Source organism: Schistocerca serialis, chromosome 1 (genome assembly GCF_023864345.2).
Source record: "Schistocerca serialis cubense isolate TAMUIC-IGC-003099 chromosome 1, iqSchSeri2.2, whole genome shotgun sequence".
In the NCBI taxonomy this organism is placed as follows: Eukaryota; Metazoa; Arthropoda; class Insecta; order Orthoptera; family Acrididae; genus Schistocerca; species Schistocerca serialis.
The window spans coordinates 1,176,577,914-1,176,599,062 of NC_064638.1; the positions used below are offsets into that span (position 1 = coordinate 1,176,577,914).

General features: G+C 38.5%; 1 protein-coding gene across 3 annotated transcripts in view; it reads right to left on the reverse strand.

Moving 5' to 3' along the window:
* LOC126418665 (28S ribosomal protein S31, mitochondrial) overlaps positions 1–21,149 on the reverse strand; it is a 66,208-nt gene that overhangs the window by 19,545 nt on the left and 25,514 nt on the right. For all 3 annotated transcript variants that reach the window (XM_050085553.1, XM_050085570.1, XM_050085561.1), the window contains exons 2-4: positions 17,105–17,182; positions 8,372–8,561; positions 7,902–8,031 (exon numbers count right to left, since the gene is read on the reverse strand). In XM_050085553.1, coding sequence (XP_049941510.1) covers positions 7,902–8,031; positions 8,372–8,561; positions 17,105–17,182 — 398 coding nt within the window. The remainder of the gene's footprint in view (positions 1–7,901; positions 8,032–8,371; positions 8,562–17,104; positions 17,183–21,149) is intronic.

Sequence of the window (21,149 nt, forward strand, 5' to 3'; positions counted from 1 at the left end):
AGTGCAGGCTGTGGGAGCATGAGGGACATGGTGGGGACAAAAGCCCTAGCAGCCCTATCCTGTCCACACTCCCAACCTCCCCCCAAATAGGAGCCCTAGCAGCCCTATACCATCCCCACCACATCCCAGTACACTCCCACAGGCAGCACTAGCATCTTCTCCACCCCCTGCCCTGTCATCTCTCCCCCTCCCAACTGCATGACTCCTCCTTACTCCACCTCCTCCCCATCTAATTGCTGCTCATGTCAAGCACTGCCACAGTCGGGCCCTAGCACCCAGGGACAGTAACCATGTGTGTGTGAGTTGTTGTGTTAATATATAAGAGTTCTACTTCTGAGCAATCTATCCATTGTATATTGCTGTTATTCCATCCTTCATGTTCCACTGTTTGAAAAACAATGGTGTAATGTTTGGATACAATATAGTTGTGAGCTGCTTCTCACACCCATAATGATGAAATATCTTGGTGGAATGTTGCAAAGTGATACAAAATGTAAAGAGCACATAAGGCAGTTTTAGGAAAGGCAACTGGTGGACTCTGGTTTATTGGGATAAGTGTAGGAAAGTGTAGCTCATCTATAAAGGAGACAGAGTATAGAACACACGTGTTCATTCTTGATACTGTTTGGGATCCCCAAACAGGTTGGATTAAAGGAAGACCAAAGCAATTCAGAGGCAGGCTGTTAGATTTGTTACAGATAGTTCTGATCAACATGCATATATTATGGAAATGCTACATGAACTAAAATGCAAATCTCTAGAGGGAAGCTAATTTTGTTGCAGAACACTACTGAAGAAGTATAGAGAACTTGCACTTTTCCCTTGCTCCATTGGTTAACAGAACAGGAAAGGGAATGAGAATTATGGTACTTTGTGGAATGTGTGTGTATTAGATGTACAAATACAATATCACAGAAGATAAAAGCAAATACTCTCAAGGGACAAATGGTCCAAAAAATGAACCACATGGTTGAAAATGCCTGTCACAGATGAAAGGAAGAGGGGAGGGACAGGGAGAGGGAGAGGAAAGGGGATTGCTTAGGACTCTTGTTAATAATCAAAGTTGCTTTAGCTTTTTTGGGCAAGGATGGGATAAGAAATCAGCTGTTGCTAATCTGAAGAACCATTCAACCATTCACCTGAGGGTTTTAATGGTAACCATCAAACATTATTTGTACCAAACTTTTTTGGATTCCCATATATTACCCTTGGATGACTAATCTTCATTTTTCTTTCATGCTCCTCAATAATCTCCTTTATGCTTTCTGTTCTATGTGCTACATTCTGCTCAAGCTCACATACATGAATAGAGGAGAGGCAAAGCAAGGAGAGAAGGGAGGAAGAGGTGATCATTAGAGCTAAAATATTCATTTCAGAAAGGACAAAGAAAATAACTGGCCCTGGCCTTATTGACGAGACCAAGTGAGAAGTAAGTTCTGATCTAAAATAACTGTGGGAAATCATAGACAACCTCAAGGATGATGAGAAGATGGTGACTTTAACAGCTAAACGTTTCCGACGCTTACTAGTGCCTAAACTACTGCATGACTTCACTTAGCTATGCCAGTACAGCTTCCTCCTCACACCTATTTGTTGTCTCCTATATTACAGTTAACTGACAGATGTGGTGCATTGGTTAAGACACTGCACTCACCTTTGGGAAGGGCAGGTTCAAATCCACAAATGGCCACCCCAGTTTAAGCTTTTTGTGACACCCCCCAGTCACTTAAGGACATGACCAGCTTCCTTCTTCATCCTTATCTAATCCGCAATTGTGAGGAAGACATCTAAAATCATCATCATCATCATATGTTCAGAGAATGAACACTGTAATGTGGCTAAGGTTGACAGGCGATGTGCATGCGTTCATAAGAGTGGTGAGCGAAAATTTTCATGGATTTGGAAGCTGGATTGTGTCAGCACTACCAGTTGAAACACCTCACTCGCCATCAATGAGAGAGAGAATTTGCAGATGGAATTTGTTAAGTTAAAGTCAATAAGAAAACTACGTTCTAACAGGGAGTGCACAAATGGCTCAGGTGGTGACTGAAGAGGCCAAACAACACTCACTGGATGTGTGTTTCTGCATGGTATGGTGCAACAATGTATGCAAAACTCTAATTTGGGAGTGACAAATTGATACTGTGGTGAACAGCATATAATGATAGCAAGATTGGATGTTCCATGCAACAAACGCATCTCTGTGTCTTATCAAACCAAAAATTTTTGTTTTTTGGACTCTTTGTGAAGGAAATGAAGAGATCAGACATGTGAGAGGAGGAGAGAGATTGTATTGCTGTGAGACACCATTATGATATTTAGATCTCTCATAGGTGAAGTTTGGAACAATAGTGCAAACCTGCATTTTGCATGGTCAGAATTCGTTGAGAGATTATCTCCGAATCAATAAACTTTAACTTGCAAAATTGTTGGACCAATCATCCAGACTCATCAAACAACATATCACACAGTTGCAGCAAACAATCTGAATAGTAAAAGTTTTAGAGATTTCGGGTGGAACAGATAACGACAAGGAATTTCCGTGAGAGTGCCGTTGCGGACTACACCTCTTGCTCTCCTGTGGTATTTTAAACAAAATATTTATATTTTCCAGGTTTTCAGGAGAGTAAAGATAAAAGGAAATAAGGAACTAAGCTAAACCAACTAAAACCATTAACTAAACCAACAATTAAAATATGAAAAGAATATTCATTTAGAATAGTAAAGAAATAATATTTCAATTAACTAATCAAATAATAATAACAATAATTGATTAGTTGGTTCAGGACAGAACTAATGAAGCCTCGGACAAACGCTGTCATGGTCGGGGACGACGCTTGAACCCTATGCCTGTCCACAATGGTAACGACACTGCTAGCCACACGGAAAATGATTTAAATCCAAATAGAGGTGTTTTGCAGGATATGCCTCCTGCAACCACTCTAAAAGGAAAACAAAGACAGAGGATGAGATGGTCAGATGAAGTTAACCAACACCTCATGTTCTGTTATTACAAAGCAACAAACTTAGGAACCAACACAACTGGATACAGATCACAAGCATACACAAAATTTATTACCAGGTACCCAGAATTAAAATTTTTAACAGAACAACGACTAGCTGATCAGATCTGTGTAATAATCAAACATAACAGGATACACCAGTCAGAATTAGAAAACATCAAACAACAAGTACAACAAATACTGGAACAAAATAAAGTGCAATCAGAAGAAGAAGAAAATACAGTAATGGACTCAAACATCCCAGAGCAAACAAACAAAGAACACCACACATCAATTAAACAATCAGAGCAAAATGAAATCTTAAGACGGCCACCAGAACAAGCACAAATAGAACATGAAGTGACACACATGTTAGATAGAAGAAAAATTTCAGCTAACATACATAGAATACAAAGACACTAATACAGACATTAGACCATTCTTGCATAGACCACCCAATAACCCACAAGTCAAAAGAACAATAACAACTATCAACACAATCATAAACAACAAAATAAATGTAAATACAACTATGGAAGAGTTACAACTACTGGTTTATATAGGAGCACTCACTACACTAAATATACACACTAGGCAGAGATCAGAACAAACCAACATGCAGAAGAAATCCACAAAACCAGCATGGCAACACAGGCTACAGATCAGAATAGAAAAACCGAGAAAAGACATCGGACAGCTAACACAGTTTATAAGTCGGACAGCTAACACAGTTTATAAGAAATGAAATATCAAACAAAAAACGAAAAAAGTTAGGTAAAATCTCACAAGAAGCGATAGAGCAATTAGATGAAAAGAAGCAGAAATTACAAGCATTGGCCGAATGACTTAGAAGATACAAAAAAAGTGAAAATAGAAGGAAACAAAACCAAACATTCGACACAAACCAAAAGAAATTTTATCAGACAATAGATAACACACACATTAAAATAGACAACCCACCAAACATAACAGACATGGAACACTTCTGAAGCAACATATGGTCAAACCCGGTACAACATAACAGGCATGCACGGTGGATACAAGCAGAAACAGACACATACAAGATGATACCACAAATGCCTGAAGTGATAATTTTGCAACATGAAGTCACCCGAGCAATTAATTCTACACACAATTGGAAAGCCCCTGGAAAAGATAAAATAGCAAATTTCTGGCTAAAGAAGTTCACCTCAACACATTCATATCTAACTAAATTATTTAACAGTTACATTGCAGACCCATACACATTCCCTGATACACTTACACATGGAATAACTTATCTGAAACCTAAAGATCAAGCAGACACAGCAAACCCAGCAAAATATCGCCCCATAACATGCCTACCAACAATATACAAAATATTAACTTCAGTCATTACACAGAAATTAATGACACATACAACACAGAACAAAATTATAAATGAAGAACAAAAAGGCTGCTGCAAAGGAGCACATGGATGTAAAGAGCAACTGATAACAGATGCAGAGGTGACATATCAAGCTAAAACCAAACAAAGGTCGCTACACTATGCATACATTGATTACCGAAAAGCTTTTCATAGTGTACCCCACTCATGGTTACTACAAATATTGGAAATATACAAAGTAGATCCTAAATTGATACAGTTCCTAAACATAGTAATGAAAAATTGGAAAACCACACTTAATATCCAAACAAATTCAAATATCACATCACAGCCAATACAGATTAAGCGTGGAATATACCAAGGAGACTCACTAAGTCCTTTCTGGTTCTGCCTTGCTCTGAACCCACTACCCAACATGTTAAATAATAAAAATTATGGATACAATATTACTGGAACATACCAACACAAAATCACACATTTGCTATACATGGATGATCTAAAACTACTGGCAGCAACAAATCAACTCAACCAATTACTAAAGATAACAGAAGTATTCAGCAATTATATAAATATGGCTTTCGGAACAGACAGATGTAAGAAAAATAGTGTAGTCAAGGGAAAACACACTAAACAAGAAGATTACTTATTGGATAACCACAGCGACTGCATAGAAGTGATGGAAAAAACAGATGCCTATAAATATCTAGGATACAGGCAAAAAATAGGAATAGATAATACAAATATTAAAGAAGAACTAAAAGAAAAAATATACAAAGACTAACAAAAATACTGAAAACAGAATTGACAGCAAGAAACAAGACAAAAGCTACAAATACTTCTGCTATACCAATATTGACCTATTCATTTAGAGCAGTGAAATGGAGTAACACAAAACTGAAGCACTCAGTACACTTATACGATCACAATGCCACAAATATAGAATACATCACATACATTCAGCAACAGAAAGATTCACATTAAGCAGAAAGGAAGGAGGAAAAGGATTTATCGACATAAAAAACCTAAATTATGGACAGGTAGACAATTTAAGAAAATTCTTTATAGAATGAGCAGAAACTAGCAAAATATGCAAAGCAATCACTCATATAAATACATCGGCTACACCATTGCAGTTTCATAACCACTTCTACAACCCTTTAGATCACATAACATCAACAGATACGAAGAAAGTAAATTGGAAAAAGAAAACACTACATGGCAAGCACCCGTATCATCTAACACAGCCACACATCGATCAAGACGCATCCAACACATGGCTAAGAAAAGGCAATATATACAGTGAGAAGGAAGGATTCATCACTGCATTACAGGATCAAACAATAAACACCAGATTTTACAGCAAGCATATCATTAAAGATCCCAATACCACAAAAGATAAATGCAGACTTTGCAAACAACAAAAAGAAACAGATCACATCACAAGCGGATGTACACAATACTCCAGAAGACATGACAATGTAGCAAAAATAATACATCAACAACTTGCCATACAACATAAACTAATAAAACAACAGAACCATTATAACAGATAAAACAACACCACATAACAAACCTGACATCATACTCACCAATAAAAAGAAGAAATTAACACAACTAATCAAAATATCCATACCCAATACAACAAATATACAGAAGAAAACAGGATAAAAAATTAAAAAATACATCCAACTGGCTGAGGAAGTCAAAGACATGTGGCATCAGGATAAAGTTGACATCATACCAATTTTACTATCAACTACAGGAGTCATACCACACAATATCCACCAGTACATCAACGCAATACAGCTACATCCAAACGTATACATACAACTACAGAAATCTGTGATTATTGATACATATTCAATTACCTGAAAGTTCCTAAATGCAATGTAACATATACCGTACAATTAAAAGGAAGTCACGCTTGATCGAGGTCCGTGTCACTTTCCATTTTTAACCAGACATAACGTCTGAGACAGGAAAGAAAAATAATAATAATAATAATAATAATAATAATAAAATGACTACAAATCAAGAAGTTGAGGAAGAGTGGACAGGTTTTCCATTCACTGCAGAGAACAGTAACATCCACCAGCACTTTGACAGAAATGGAATCCAACATACAGTCACAAGAATGGAGGAATGTGTGTGGATCTGAAGTGATGCGTCACCAATGTAACAAAGTTGAGACAGCAGGATACCACAGGATGAGAACTGTCGTCTTACGGGCCACCAAGAAGAGAATGTCAGCAACTGCGAATAACCACATGTGGAAGCACTTCTTATAAACAGCCATTGGTTGGCAATGTGCAGTGTTACTGACAGACTTTCGAGTAACCACCAGAATGTGATGGTCATTAGGAAAATCATATTTAGAAACTGGAGTGCAGGTGTCAGTCGTTAGCCATAGGTTTTTGGTGCAGGCAATTTGAGGCCTCCTCACTGTGTCCCTCTTAAGGCATAAATTGTGATTCTATCATTGGACTGGGTTTCCTGGCTTTGCATTATGGGATATTTGATTGAAGTGGCACATTCTGAAGCTCAACAGGGTTTCATTCCCCACAGATACCAAAGCCTATGATATTAAATTGACAAAATATGATGTTAAAGGCCTTCACACTGCTACAACACTATAATGGTCCCTCAAGTTCAACTCATCTGATAAGATTCCAGCAGAAACAAGGAAGACAACCTGCTTCGACATAAGGCCTCCTGGAAGTCACTGATAATCGCAAATCATGCTCAGTCACGGACATTGGCACCCATTTGTTTGGGTGGCATCAATCCAAAGAACTGGGTCCTTAGATGGGTTACTGTAAATTGATAGACCACTGCTAGCCAGTCATACATCATATACAGTAGCAGTGAATACCTGTACTGGAGTTATCAAGATTTTGGTTATTTGCTAGACTCAATCCAAAGAACCTGAGAACCAGCCTACTGGGCTCAACTGTGGACAACCCAAGAGAAACTGCCCCTGCCATTGTTCACAGTGTCTAAGTTGCAACTGTAACCCTGAATCCGCCGATAAATTAACCTTGTAGACCGCAGCCCAACAGTAATCCACTTCGCTGGAATATGGTGTACTTTGAGTTCATATATCACTGTTTTAGAGGACTGGTAGTTCGCACCAGCCGTCATGTCAAGAACCATGATTTCACCAAATCTGCACCCAGCCATAACTGACCTATTTCCACGAAGTGCTTTGCTATTTAAAATGACATAAGGGTACTTTATCAAAATACAGCATATGGAGCAATAATAAACCTGCAATATGACATGAAAGACATTTATTAAATGAATGAAAATATCAATCAGTGTATGCTGAATTTAATTTTTATTGGGATAATCACTATGGATTGTTGAATATTTAATACAGACTAGAATACTTAACTGATTACAAATTCTGGATTACTCCATCAGGTTACTTTGATTTAGTGTGAATAGTAAATAAATTAAAACAACCTTGCTGTTTATTTGCATCAATGGAAATTATAAATTTTATTTTATCAGTAAATGTTGGACAAACATACCTGAAACTTTCTCCTCTGAGGTACGTTTTGCATCTATTTGTTTTTCCAGCTTCTCTTTCTTTACAAAATATCTCTTTGGTTTTGCAAATTTGTCTCCACTATAGGAACTGCCCTGAGATGACTGTTCCTCCTATAATTTATTAATAATACTAAATTAGAAACATATAAGAGAGACGATGTGTCCCAAAACATGAAGCAGTAGTATACACACACATCTCTGGATATTAAGGATTAGGTCTTACTTGTTAGCTGGTGTTCAGCCATGTTCCCTGATTTGCACAGGAACTTAAAAACTTCAAGCACAACTGTCATGAGCCTTGTGCATTTGTGATACAATAATTTAAATGAGATAAATTATAGTTGCATCACTATAACTATAAGTATACAATGGCGTTTTGTCACTGTAAATAGTAGATTCAGTTTCCAAATATACAAGTAATACAACAACAAACACATAAATGAAATCTGACCTTGACCATAGATTGGATTAACGTGTTGAGCTTTTCCAGAGCAGCACGTGATTTATTGTCCTTTTGTAATGTTTTTTTCTTATCACTTTCATCGTCAGATGACTCTGTGCCATCCTTCTTCGTGCTGAAGAATGCAAATATTGTTTTCTCACCCTGCCTCAAAGGCTGCAGGATACGTAACACACATTGCCTGTAGGGAAAAGGGAAACATAAAGAAATATGAGGGTGACACTGGAGATTTTAGATAATCAAACAAGGATTAGTTTTAAAAAATGATTTTTTTTAAATATTCCATTTTAACATAGATAAATTTTTGCATTCAATGAAATCACTCCTTAAAGCAATGATGCCATTTTTCATGAGGTCATCTGCTGATAAAAATGTGATTTCATGCAGTTTACCTTTTATTTTTGGAAACAAAAAGAAAACACAAGGTGCTTGGTCAGGACCCGTATTGTAAAGAGGGCTCATGGTCCTGATCTTCAAGCATCCAGATATTCAGGTGTTAGTTTTGTTGTAAGTGGCGATGCATCATTATGATGAACAATTATTTTTCCTTTTGAGTGTTTTCCACAAACTTTTTCAAAAATCTGCAGTAAACAGAGATTTTTCTACCAATCAGCAGTAGTGGTAAGTCTGCTTCTAATGCTATGTAGCAATATGGCCTTTTTTTTTTTTTTTTTTTTAAAAAAAAAAGGCACCTGTCTTCCTACCAGCACTGAGAATTTGTTAGTCCTTTTCTACACTTACAGTAACTGGTTTTGATCAATGTCTGATCATCCTTAGACAATTACATACTCCATGCTGTTGGAGCTGGCGGCATGGAGCACTATGGTAACTGCTCTTGGCTGGTATGAAGAGCAAGTTGCTCAGTGCACACAAAATCTTTAAATGATGACAATTAATGAAATATTAGAGATAACTGAACATACTACATAGCAATAAGCTTGCAGAACATTAGGAAATAGCTGTCAAATATAAGCAAATTTCATCTGCTTTTAGAACCATCTCATGAGATCAGTTCCGAAGTTTTGTTTTTGATATGGGCATACTATGTTCCTGACAAATCGAGCTCCTAGTGAGAAACTGAAGTGATTGGATCTTTCTTCACAAGGCCATATAAAACGAGAGCACATAAATTACCTTAACACAGTGTTGGAAACCCATTGAAATAGTACATCCTTCCAACTAATTCACCCAGGAGGAGGTTCCAGAGCTTCATAACACTGTATTTCTCAGTCTCTTATGTATGTTGTACAACGATCAACTGACAGAAAAAAAAGACATTTCATGCCAGAGGAAAAAAAACTATAGCAGTTACATGTAAGGACAGACTACCTCCATAAAAATAGGACGATTCATCCTAAACAGCCAGATAAACATGTGAATTATTACCCTTCTGTACAAGCTGCTTAGTAGTGTGATTTCTAATCACTGATATGTATGGTTTATATAGCAACAATGAGATTTGATATCTTCAGATAAACTTACTTTCCACCACTATACAACTGGAATTATTTTTTAAAAGCTATATATATCAAAATTGTTTACAAAACAACCTTATCCCTTTCAAATCACTCTCCTTTACAACTAATACATTTGTCCTACCGGTGTTTCCAATGCTCGAAGCATTTTCTTACTGATCTTTAGAAATGGCTGACAGTTCCTCCCTCATTTTTTTCTTGGCTTCTTGGTTGGTTGGTTTGGGGAAGGAGACCAGACAGTGTGGTCATCGGTCTCATCGGATTAGGGAAGGATTGGGAAGGAAGTCGGCCGTGCCCTTTCAGAGGAACCATCCCGGCATTTGCCTGGAGTGATTTAGGGAAATTACGGAAAACCTAAATCAGGATGGCCGGATGCGAGATTGAACCGTCGTCCTCCCGAATGCGAGTCCAGTGTCTAACCACTGCGCCACCCTGCTCGGTCTTGACTTCTTCAATATTGTCAAATCAGTGTCCTTTCATGCCCCTTTTCATGTGAGGAAATAAGAAAAAGTCACACAGAGCCAGGTAAGGCAAGTAAGATGCATGGGGCAGTGGAACCATGCCATTTTTAGCCAAAAACTGTCCAACAGAGATGGCTGTGTCTGCAAGTGTGTTGCCATGGTGGAAGAACCAGTCTCCTGTCTGCCACAAATTGGGTCTTTTTTGATGAACACTTTGCACAGTCTTCTTATAAAACTTCCAAATAAAACACTTGACTCATGGTCGGACCTGAGCGAACAAAATCTGAATGAATTTTTTTAGATTCGGGCAGTTGATGGACATCCAGAACGAGGTCTGTCACCATCTGACATGTCACTATTTTTAAACTGAGTAAATCACTCGTACATTTGAGTTTTTCCCTTCGTGTCATCTTGGTAAGCTGTTTCAACATTAAAACAGTTTCAGCATCATTTTTACTGAGTAGGAAACAAAATTTCACATCTGCACGCTGTTCACTTAAAACTTTCCATCATAAAGAACAAAACAAGAACAAAACAGTGCTAGCAAAAACAGTCACTGCAGATGAACAGAACAAGCCGGATTGAAAACATAGGCGGCACTAGAGTGGCAATGCATTGTGCTATACGCGCCTAGCATCATAAATGCATACTACACAAGTTCCGCCCATGGCAATGTTGTTCTAGACTATTATTTATTTGTACTCTCTCATATACCAAAAGCTGTTCTCGCACAGTAAGCAGCACATCAGCAACTTGTCATGTATAATACAACAAGAAGCAGCACCATTAGGTTACTATTACCTGTGCAAGATTATATCTTCTGACAAATTATGGGATTTGTTGGGGAGAATAAAACTATCTAAAGATGTCTAAGATGTGAAAATCAGTTTCAGCAATATAGAAAATATGTGACCTGACTATGAATAAAGTTACTATAAAATAATTGACAACTACTGTGACTCTGCTATTTTGTGGAAATACAAATTTTCATACGAAGTTCAGCATGTTACAGGTGTGTCACCAATGAGAAACTGGAAGCATAACATTCACAGATTTAGGAAATTTGTTTACATTAAAATTGGATGTTTTCTAATGCTGTCTGCTCTGAATCCACATCATATTTAATAAAGAGAGTGATTTTGCAGCAGTAAGACTACAAGTTTGTGCTCAGCAGGAAGTAAATACAGACCTATACATCCAGATTTCAAAATGTGATGCTTCAAGTAACTAATAAGGAAGAACTGAATAGAATGGGGGAGACAAGAAATTTGTGGCACAACTTGACCAAAGAAAGCAATCTGTTGACAGGACACACTTGAGTCATCAAGGGATCACCAATTTAGTACTGGATGGAAGTGTGGGGGTAAACATCATAGAGGGAGACCAAGAGAGGAATACATTTAACAGATTCAGAAAGTGTAGCTTGCAGTAGTTATTCACAGATGAAGAGGCTCACAAGGGATGGAGTAGCATGAAGAGCTGCATCAAACCAGTTTTCGGACTGAAGACGACAAAAGCAACAACACAGTTTCTCTCAGCCACTTTATGCATGAGCAGAATGATTTGTTCAACGAGGTTATGGTCACTTAGTTGTTCTGCTCTTGCCTTACTTTAATAATGTTCTGTTCAAGAGACAATACGTTTGTAATACAGAAAAAATTTGAGGATTTGGACACACAAAAATATTAATACTGTATCCCTGCCATTTAAGAAATGTTCTATTTGATCAACAGATGATGACCCAAGTACTAACGATATTGTGTAATCATTTCCTTCAGCAGGGTACTAGACATGTAAAAAACAGGGAAAGGGTAGTGAAGAGGATACAGATTAACAACACAGTTCATATTTCAGAGCGTGTGAATATATTCACCGAAAAAGATGACATTACCATGCAACAAGGAAATCCCAGTCAGTCATGAACAGATATCGGCAGGAATGTAACAGTAAACAGAAAACTGAAATAATTAAATGAAAGTATTGGAAATGTTGTACTCCTGTGGAGCTGATGCCTAATCAACCTGAGGAATTTTTAGGGCATGGAACATGATTTTTTTTCTCTGCCAGTGTTTCATATATATGAAAAATCCCAAATTTCACATTTGTTGAGCCACTTCAAAAGTTATACCATTTCCAGTAACAGGGGGACAGACTGAAAACAGAGGCATGGCTGAGCATATGGTACAATTTCAGGTGTTCGGTTGAGCTGCTGATTTCATTTTATGCACAACATTTTTGTGATCGGTCCAGTCCTCTTTTTCAAGTGCATTTATCTTAACTGCTATGCATACACTCCGCCTGGTCTCTGAAAGCAAATCATGAACCAAGCACACTGTGAAAACCTGAGAGATAATAGCTAAATATGTCTGTACTTGAGCGTCCTTAAGTCACCAGTATTCAAGCATAGTTCCTTCGAGAACAGCATTAGCAATATACAACCTCTTCTTCACAAGTTTGAATTTTTTTTTGGCCATCAGGGATGTTGTTGTTGTTGTGGTCTTCAGTCCTGAGACTGGTTTGATGCAGCTCTCCATGCTACCCTATCCTGTGCAAGTTTCTTCATCTCCCAGTACCTATTGCAACCTACATCCTTCTGAATCTGCTTAGGGTATTCATGTCTTGGTCTCCCTCTACAATTTTTACCCTCCACACTGCCCTCCAACGCTAAATTTGTGATCCCTTGATGCCTCAGAACATGTCCTACCAACCGGTCCCTTCTTCTCGTCAAGTTGTGCCACAAACTCCTCTTCTCGCCAATTCTATTCAGTACCTCCTCATTACTTATGTGATCGACCTATCTAATCTTCAGCATTCTTCTGTAGCACCACATTTCGAAAGCATCTATTCTCTTCCTGTCCAAACTATTTATTGTCCATGTTTCACTTCCATACACGGCTACACTCCATGCAAATACTTTCAGAAACGACTTCCTGACGTTTAAATCTATACTCGATGTTAACAAATTTCTCTTCTTCAGAAACGCTTTCCTTGCTATTGCCAGTCCACATTTTATATCCTCTCTAATTCGATCATCATCAGTTATTTTGCTCTCCAAATAGCAAAACTCCTTTACTACTTTAAGTGTCTCATTTCCTAATCTAATTCCCTCAGCATCACCCGACTTAATTCGACTACATTCCATTATCCTTGTTTTGCTTTTGTTGATGTTCATCTTATATCCTCCTTTCAAGACACTATCCATTCCGTTCAACTGCCCTTCCAAGTCCTTTGCTGTCTCTGACAAAATTACAATGTCATCGGCGAACCTCAAAGTTTTTATTTCTTCTCCATGTATACCTACTCCAAATTTTTCTTTTGTTTCCTTTACTGCTTGCTCAATATACAGATTGAATAACATTAGGGAGAGGCTACAACCCTGTCTCACTCCCTTCCCAACCACTGCTTCCCTTTCATGCCCCTCGACTCATATAACTTCAATCTGGTTTCTGTACAAATTGTAAACAGCCTTTCAGTCCCTGTATTTTACCCCTGCTACCTTTAAAATTTGAAAGAGAGTATTCCAGTCAACATTGTCAAAAGCTTTCTCTAAGTCTACAAATGCTAGAAACGTAGGTTTGCCTTTCCTTAATCTTTCTTCTAAGACAAATCGTAAGGTCAGTATTGCCTCACATGTTCCAACATTTCTACAGAATCCAAACTGATCTTCCCCCAGGTCGGCTTCTACCAGTTTTTCCATTCGTCTGTAAAGAATTCTTGTTAGTATTTTGCAGCTGTGACTTATTAAACAGATAGTTTGGTAATTTTCACATCTGTCAACACCTGCTTTCTTTGGGATTGGAATTATTATATTCTTCTTGAAGTCTCAGGGTATTTCGCCTGCCTCATACATCTTGCTCACCAGATGGTAGAGTTTTATCAGGACTGGCTCTCCCAAGGCTGTCAGTAGTTCTAATGGAATGTTGCCTTGTTTTGGCTCAGGTCTTTCAGTGCTCTGTCAAACTCTTCACGCAGCATTGTATCTCCCATTCCATCTTCATCATCAGGGATACCTTTTCTATTTCTGACTATTTCTGTCTGCAGCTGGTGCTGAAAAGGACAATACAAATAGAAGCAGCGCACTCACAAGAGCTGGTGCTAAAGCTGCCACAGTGACTGTCCATTCATCCAGCAGAGGTCAAGATCTGACTGTAGCCCAATACCTGTGCCTGGAATGCAGTCATTCTTTTAAGGTAAAAGTCATCCTCTGAGCTCACAGAAAGCATACCAACCAGGAGGTTCATACCAAGAGGATGGTTGTCTGCACATTGCACATGCCATGGTCTCCCAGTCAAAGGGAGTCAAATTTATGAATCAGTAATCATACAAAAGCTCTTCCCAAAGAGATTCTTCTTTTCATCAGTTGTCAATATCATTAGTGGGAGCCCATGCAACATGCATTACTTTATTTTGAAGCCAAAAGAAGGTCTGTGCCTTCTGAACAGAAATGACCCATGCTGGTCTAATGCGAAATGTTGTAGAGCTCTCTCTTCAACAAGTGGCATGAATCACTTAAGGTAGACTTGGCCATTTGCTCCCCATTGCCAGCCCTCCCACAGCTGGATAATATTACGGACCCCAGAATGTCATCTTATGAACGGAGCCTGCATCCTGTAAAATAGACATGTAGGCAGTAGAAAGGACTCTCAAGGAAGAAGGAACTGTCACTCCATACCAATTCACAGGTCTGGGCCTGTAGCACTCCCAAGGCAGAAGAACTGGCTGAGGAGACAGCACTTTGCAAGATGCCAGGAAATATTTATCAAGAGCTGTTCCAAAATGTGCACAGTCTGCTTGATATAATATTGTTGCAAGAACCCACATTTGTACCTGGTTTCATTGTCTACAATGTAGACTTCATTACAAGTGGTCCTAGAGACAATGTGGCCACAGAAGCAATGTGTTACTTCCAGACAGCCAACAAGTTACAAGATACACCCACCATCAGCAAAGAAATTGTACCTGCCTTCCCACCAAGATGCTCAGCACCAGGCTCTGATGAAATGAGAACTCTACAGTTTTGCTGCACCCAGAGTTTCTTAAAGGTCCGTCTCACTTGTGAGCTCCCTCACTTGAGACTCTGAACTGTATTTTTCCTAAATAAAATAGTCCTATATCCTCTGCTGACATTCAACTGATTATATTTTGCTTGGTCATATCCCACACCATTCATAAGGTCTTGGTGAATTTCTTTTCATTTTATTTTAGCCCTATAGTCTTGAATGGCATCAGCAGGGTTTCAAATCTTGGTATGAAATGCTGGAACACAGCTTCCTCCTTGACCAGTGCTCTTCTTTGCAGGAGAGCTTCTGTAAAGTTTGGAAGGTAGGAGACAAGGTACTGGCAGAAGTCAAGCTGTGAAGACGGGGCATGAGTCGTGCTCGGGTAGCTCAGTTGGTAGAGCACTTGCCCGCGAAAGGCAACGGTCCCGAGTTCGAGTCTCAGTCCGGCACACAGTTTTAATCTGCCAGGAAGTTTTAACAAGTTCCTTGTCTACATCCAGAGATGCCACCACATGGGCACAAGATGACGTCATAAACTGGGGAGTCATTGCTTATCATGTGAATATTTTCAACATGGTGTTAGCTCCACTTATTTCTGATGCAGGATCAAGTCAGCTGTTTTTGCTGGTGATATTTTTTGTTTACGAGAACCCCTACACATCTACAAATATTTGTGACTGCTGCTGTTTTAATCCCTGGCCATCTGGGCTGAATGTCAATGAAAACAAAACTCTCTCCACCTCTCTCTGGTCATGACAGGAAGATGGTGGTTAAATACTAACTCACCTTTCAAACTGGCAATACCACAATCCCATCAGTGCACATAGGGAACATCTTCAGGTATCTTGGCCTGCAGTTCTCTGCAACAGGTAAGTGAACATTCAATTCCTGGTGATGCATAACATCACAAATGGGGATCACCAGCTATGCACCTCTGAGAATCCAATGGTGACTGTACACCATTCCTGGACTGTACCATCACATCATTCTGTTCACTCCCATGTGATGCCCCCCTGACTAATTAGCTCCCACTTCTGAACATGGCTTGGATATAATCTAAAGCTGCCGGCTTGGGATTGTTCCTGAATGGTGCAGATAGCAGCCAAAACTTTCCTTAGGCATGCTCAATCATGGAGTCTTGTAGGAGAACACTGATCATGACAATAATCACTTTCCATACAGAGCAGCACTCTCACTGAAACTGCTGATTTAGCTATCTCAATACTTGTCCAGTCAGTTCTGGACAGAAACTCATTGTGGAATATGTACTTTGCAATATCATATATACAAAAAACTAAAACTAAATATCCGATAAACATTTTTGATACATTTTATGAAAATTTTGTTATCTGGCTCCGCACCTGAGCTGTCAGTGGGTCTAAATGTCATGTGGACGATTTGGCTTTGATTCCCGGAAAAACTGAGGATTTTTACTTGGTATGAAGGTGGGAACTGTGTGTACTTAGTTTTATGAGAACAGTTAATGAGCTACTTGAAAAACAAGTAGAACCTCCAGTTTGAGAGTCAATGTTGAAGGTCATGACAAATAGATTAAACACAGTTTCTTCAGATTTTCTGCACTACCACAAATCCGTGTATACCATCAAATAATGGAAACGAGTACTTAGGTACCACATACTAAATACACTCATTGTCTAAGCTAATGAAAAGACACCGATAAATTTTAGCTTACTAAAACAGGCATAATGTGTCAAAATTCTTAGTGCTAATGCACTTCCCACATTCCTCTGTCAATGTATTTTATGTAGTACATTAAATGCTACTTACCTTCCAGTACTATGAGCACACAACATATTTCCAGTTAGAATATTATGCTGGTCAAAGTAGTCTGCTGTTGTATCAAATCTGTAACAGTTGTTCAATATAAGAATGTAACTTTCAATGATACCTAAGCACTTTATTCTTTTTTCTTCAATTTGAAAAGTTTAGTGTGCATACTCATTTACAGGAAACACAGTTTACTCATGTTCTGTGTTCACAGAAGTGAACTATATCTATATATGAAATTACAAAACTATATTTATTTAAGAAGGACCAACAGCACATGGAAACAGCTAATGGAAACACCTACAATTACAATTAATATACTACTGAATCACTGTTAGCTTACTATAGAGAAATGATGCTTTGTGGGGTGAGTGAACATGATATGTTTTGTTTTCAAAGCCATTCTCAACCATCCTCTGAGCAGAGCAGCACTACTTCTGTGGATTGGAGGAAGTAATGAAGTTCCCCATATACTCATCAACTTAATCCAAGCAGAGCTATCAGTGGATACCAGGTTACTGGAAGCCCATAAAAATGTGCATGTGGTATAGTTGCACATTTAAAGACTTGGAGTCAGTTTTCTGGACAGCCTGGATGGAGTGCAGGACTACAGCAGCCTGTTTGCGGTGCATGATCCACCAACGAGTGTTCATGACATGTGCAATGGTAAACTATGTTCTATATGTATCTGGTGCAAACTGTGTATTATCAAAAGAACATTGTACAGTAGGGAGCAAACTGAATGAGGCAATGCAGTTGTTGAGATGCTGACCTCATATTCGGGAGGATGGAGTTTGCTTTTTCTGATCATCTTGATTAAAGTTTTTCTAAATCAAGTCAGGCAGACCACCTGACCCATACTTGTAAAAACATAATTATAAACAGAATACAATGCTTCTATCATAGCACAAGAAAATGTGTATATGTTCTGGGCAGAATTAGGGATGTAAAAGAAGGGACCTAGCTGGCAGCTTCAAAGAGATTTAAATCAAAACATCTTGACATATTCACACATTTCTATTTGTTAGCATTAGTACCCATGTGATGTACTATAATGTACTGCGTTAAGTACAGTTACTTGATGTCATGTTATATAACATTATGCATGCGATAATGTCAACCAACATGGCATTTGTCATGTTATGCAATTTGAAGCAATGTGTCAGTAAAGTTTAGGATGCATGCATCCCCACTCTGGGTTACTTCCTATTATGGATGCACACCCACTCTTGGATACTTCCTATTATAGATACGTTCCATTCTCTGGCTCCAAATAAATTTGTGTGTGCTTGTTCTTACATCCAGGATTAACTCGTAAAATGTGTGAAATGCCAAGATGTTTTGATTTAAAAGTCCTTGAAGCTGCCAGATATGTTGAAAAGCTGGTTCCCTTCTTTTCCATCCCTAACTCTGTCCATAACATGTTCACCTTTTTTTGTGCTACAATAGAAGCATTTCTCATTCTGGTTCCCAACTTTCACACTACCATTATTTTCACAATAGTCTGCCATAGCTTGGCAACTGATGTAGATTTAGTTGACTTGGGAGATGACTGATCTGCTATACGTTTTTTTAATTATGTTTTAAACCATGTTGCTTGTATCGTGGCAACAGATAAAGTTTTTGCAAAACAACAGGATTACCATTAATTACATGTATTTGTCTATGTTCTTAAAAAATTTGAACCAATTTGCAGAATTTTGAAACACAGAAGTAAGGAAAACATACAAAAAGAGGTGTCTTTAATTAAGCTGGAGCAAGTCTTCAATTTTATCATAAGAATGCATTTTTTACTCATTTGATTCACTTTCCGTGCATTCAAGTCATGTAACAACGAATTTTATGTGTTACATTTAGCTGGACTTTAAACTACCATATCTTGGCAACAGATAAAGATTATTGGATTAAAATAATTCGTTTTGACTTTATCCATTTATCTATCTTTGTACAAAGTTTGAACAGCTTCATACAAGTTTAAGGTACACAAGTGACAAAATTCAAAAACCTCCAAGAAAAAACATATTCTTTGCACATAAAATACAAATGAAGCAAGATATTTCAAATGGTTAAAACTGATCTTAGACAAGGTCCAGTATATTGGTGAACCAAATTTGAACCAACTGTCTAGCACCAGTCAAGAAGTCTGTTTTTGCATGTAAAATCTGAACAATGCACATACAAATGATGCCATTAGTTGAGCTTAATTTCAGCCCAATTAAAATCTTTTGCAAGAGGAATTGCTTGATTCGCACAATGTGCCTGAATGCCCGGTCCGGTTTGTCATTCAAACCTTGCTTAATATACTGTAACATAACATTTTATTTAGTGTTGCATGTTCCATGGATCATTTGGTGTGATAGATTGTAATGATGTGGAATCAATCATTTTACATTTACAATTTTTACATAGGTGTCATTCTGAACAGTTGTAAGTTTTTTATATATATTTTTTGTTTGAATGGCTACACATATGACTGTTGGTGTAGACTAAACCGAAAGCTTTTTACCCCACGTTCCCAGTTCAAATAGCACCCCCCCCCCTCCCCCCTCCCGGTCAAACCACAATTCTGTGCGTGACCTTTTCATTTGTAGTTGTTACAATGCCCCTACACTGTAATGGTTTATGGTTTTCTTCTACGTGTATGTATATTCTGAGTTTCTGTTTTCCATGAATCTTGCAGTGCTACACAGGTACTTGTTAATCCCTGGATGAATAAATAAATAAAACACGTCAATGGTGGAATCTTGCAGTGCTTCAGGTACTTGCTGAAATGAATGCATGGAAAAGAATGTTGTTCTTATTTTCAGCCTGAGACTGGTCTGATGCAGCTTTCCTCACTACTCTACACTGTGCAAGTTTCTTCACCTCTGCATCACTACTGCAATCTACAAATAACCACTTGAATCTGCTTACTGTAGTCAAACTTTGGTCTGCCTTTACAACTGTGACCCCCCACCAGTTCCCTTCACAACCAAACTGACACTGACTATGCCCTGATGCCATAGGGTATCTCCCATCAACCAGTACAGTTTTTTGTCAAATTGTGCCACAGCAATTAGATTCAGTATCTCTTCATTAATTGTCTTAGCTGGTAATCTTGTTTGTAGACAGGTCCACAGCCTCAATATTTTTCAAAAGAAAACGTTCTTCATTATGGGCAGTACAATTATCAATTTATTAGCTACTGGTCAATTTTGACAACATAATCGTTGTCAAGTAACCTACAAAACAGATCAAGCACAGAAAGACTAGAACAAATTCAACATGTAATATGTATAACAAATTCAAAAATAAAAAAATACAAAATTGTAGATTGTGAATTTGACACAGGGTACATCCTAGTACTTACATAGATTGTTTCTATGTAACATTCTGCAACATATGTGACATATACACTGACCAGCCAGAACATTATGACCACCTACCTAATAGCCAGTATGTTTGTCTTTGGCATGGATAACAGCAGTGATGCATTGTGGTATGGAAGCAATGAGGTCTCAGTAGGACACTGGAGGGAGTTGATACACAAAAATCACCTAGCTCCCGTAAATTGCGAGTAGGTGGGTGACCTACTCCGATGCCACATTCAATAACATCCCAGATGTGTTCAATCGGGTTCAGATCTAGCGAGTTGGGGGACCAACACATCAACTGCAACCTGCCACTGTGATCCTTATATCATTCCAACAAACTCCTGGCCTTGTGACATGGCACATTATCTTGTTGGAAAATGCCACTGTCGTTGGAAAACGTGATTGTCTTAAAGGGGTGTACAACCACTGCAACCAGTGTGCGATACTACTTGGCCTTGATGGTGCATTGCACGAGCTCAACTGGACCCATGGATGCCCACATGAATGTTCCGTAGCGCATAACGGAGCTGCCACCAGTTCGTCTCCATCCTGCAGTACAGGTATCAAGGAGTTGTTCCCCTGGAAGGTAGCGAATTAGTGCCTTCCCATCAGCATGGTGAAGGAGGTATAAGGATTCATCAGACCATGCGACACTCAGCCACTATGCCAATGTCCAGTGCCGATGGTCATGT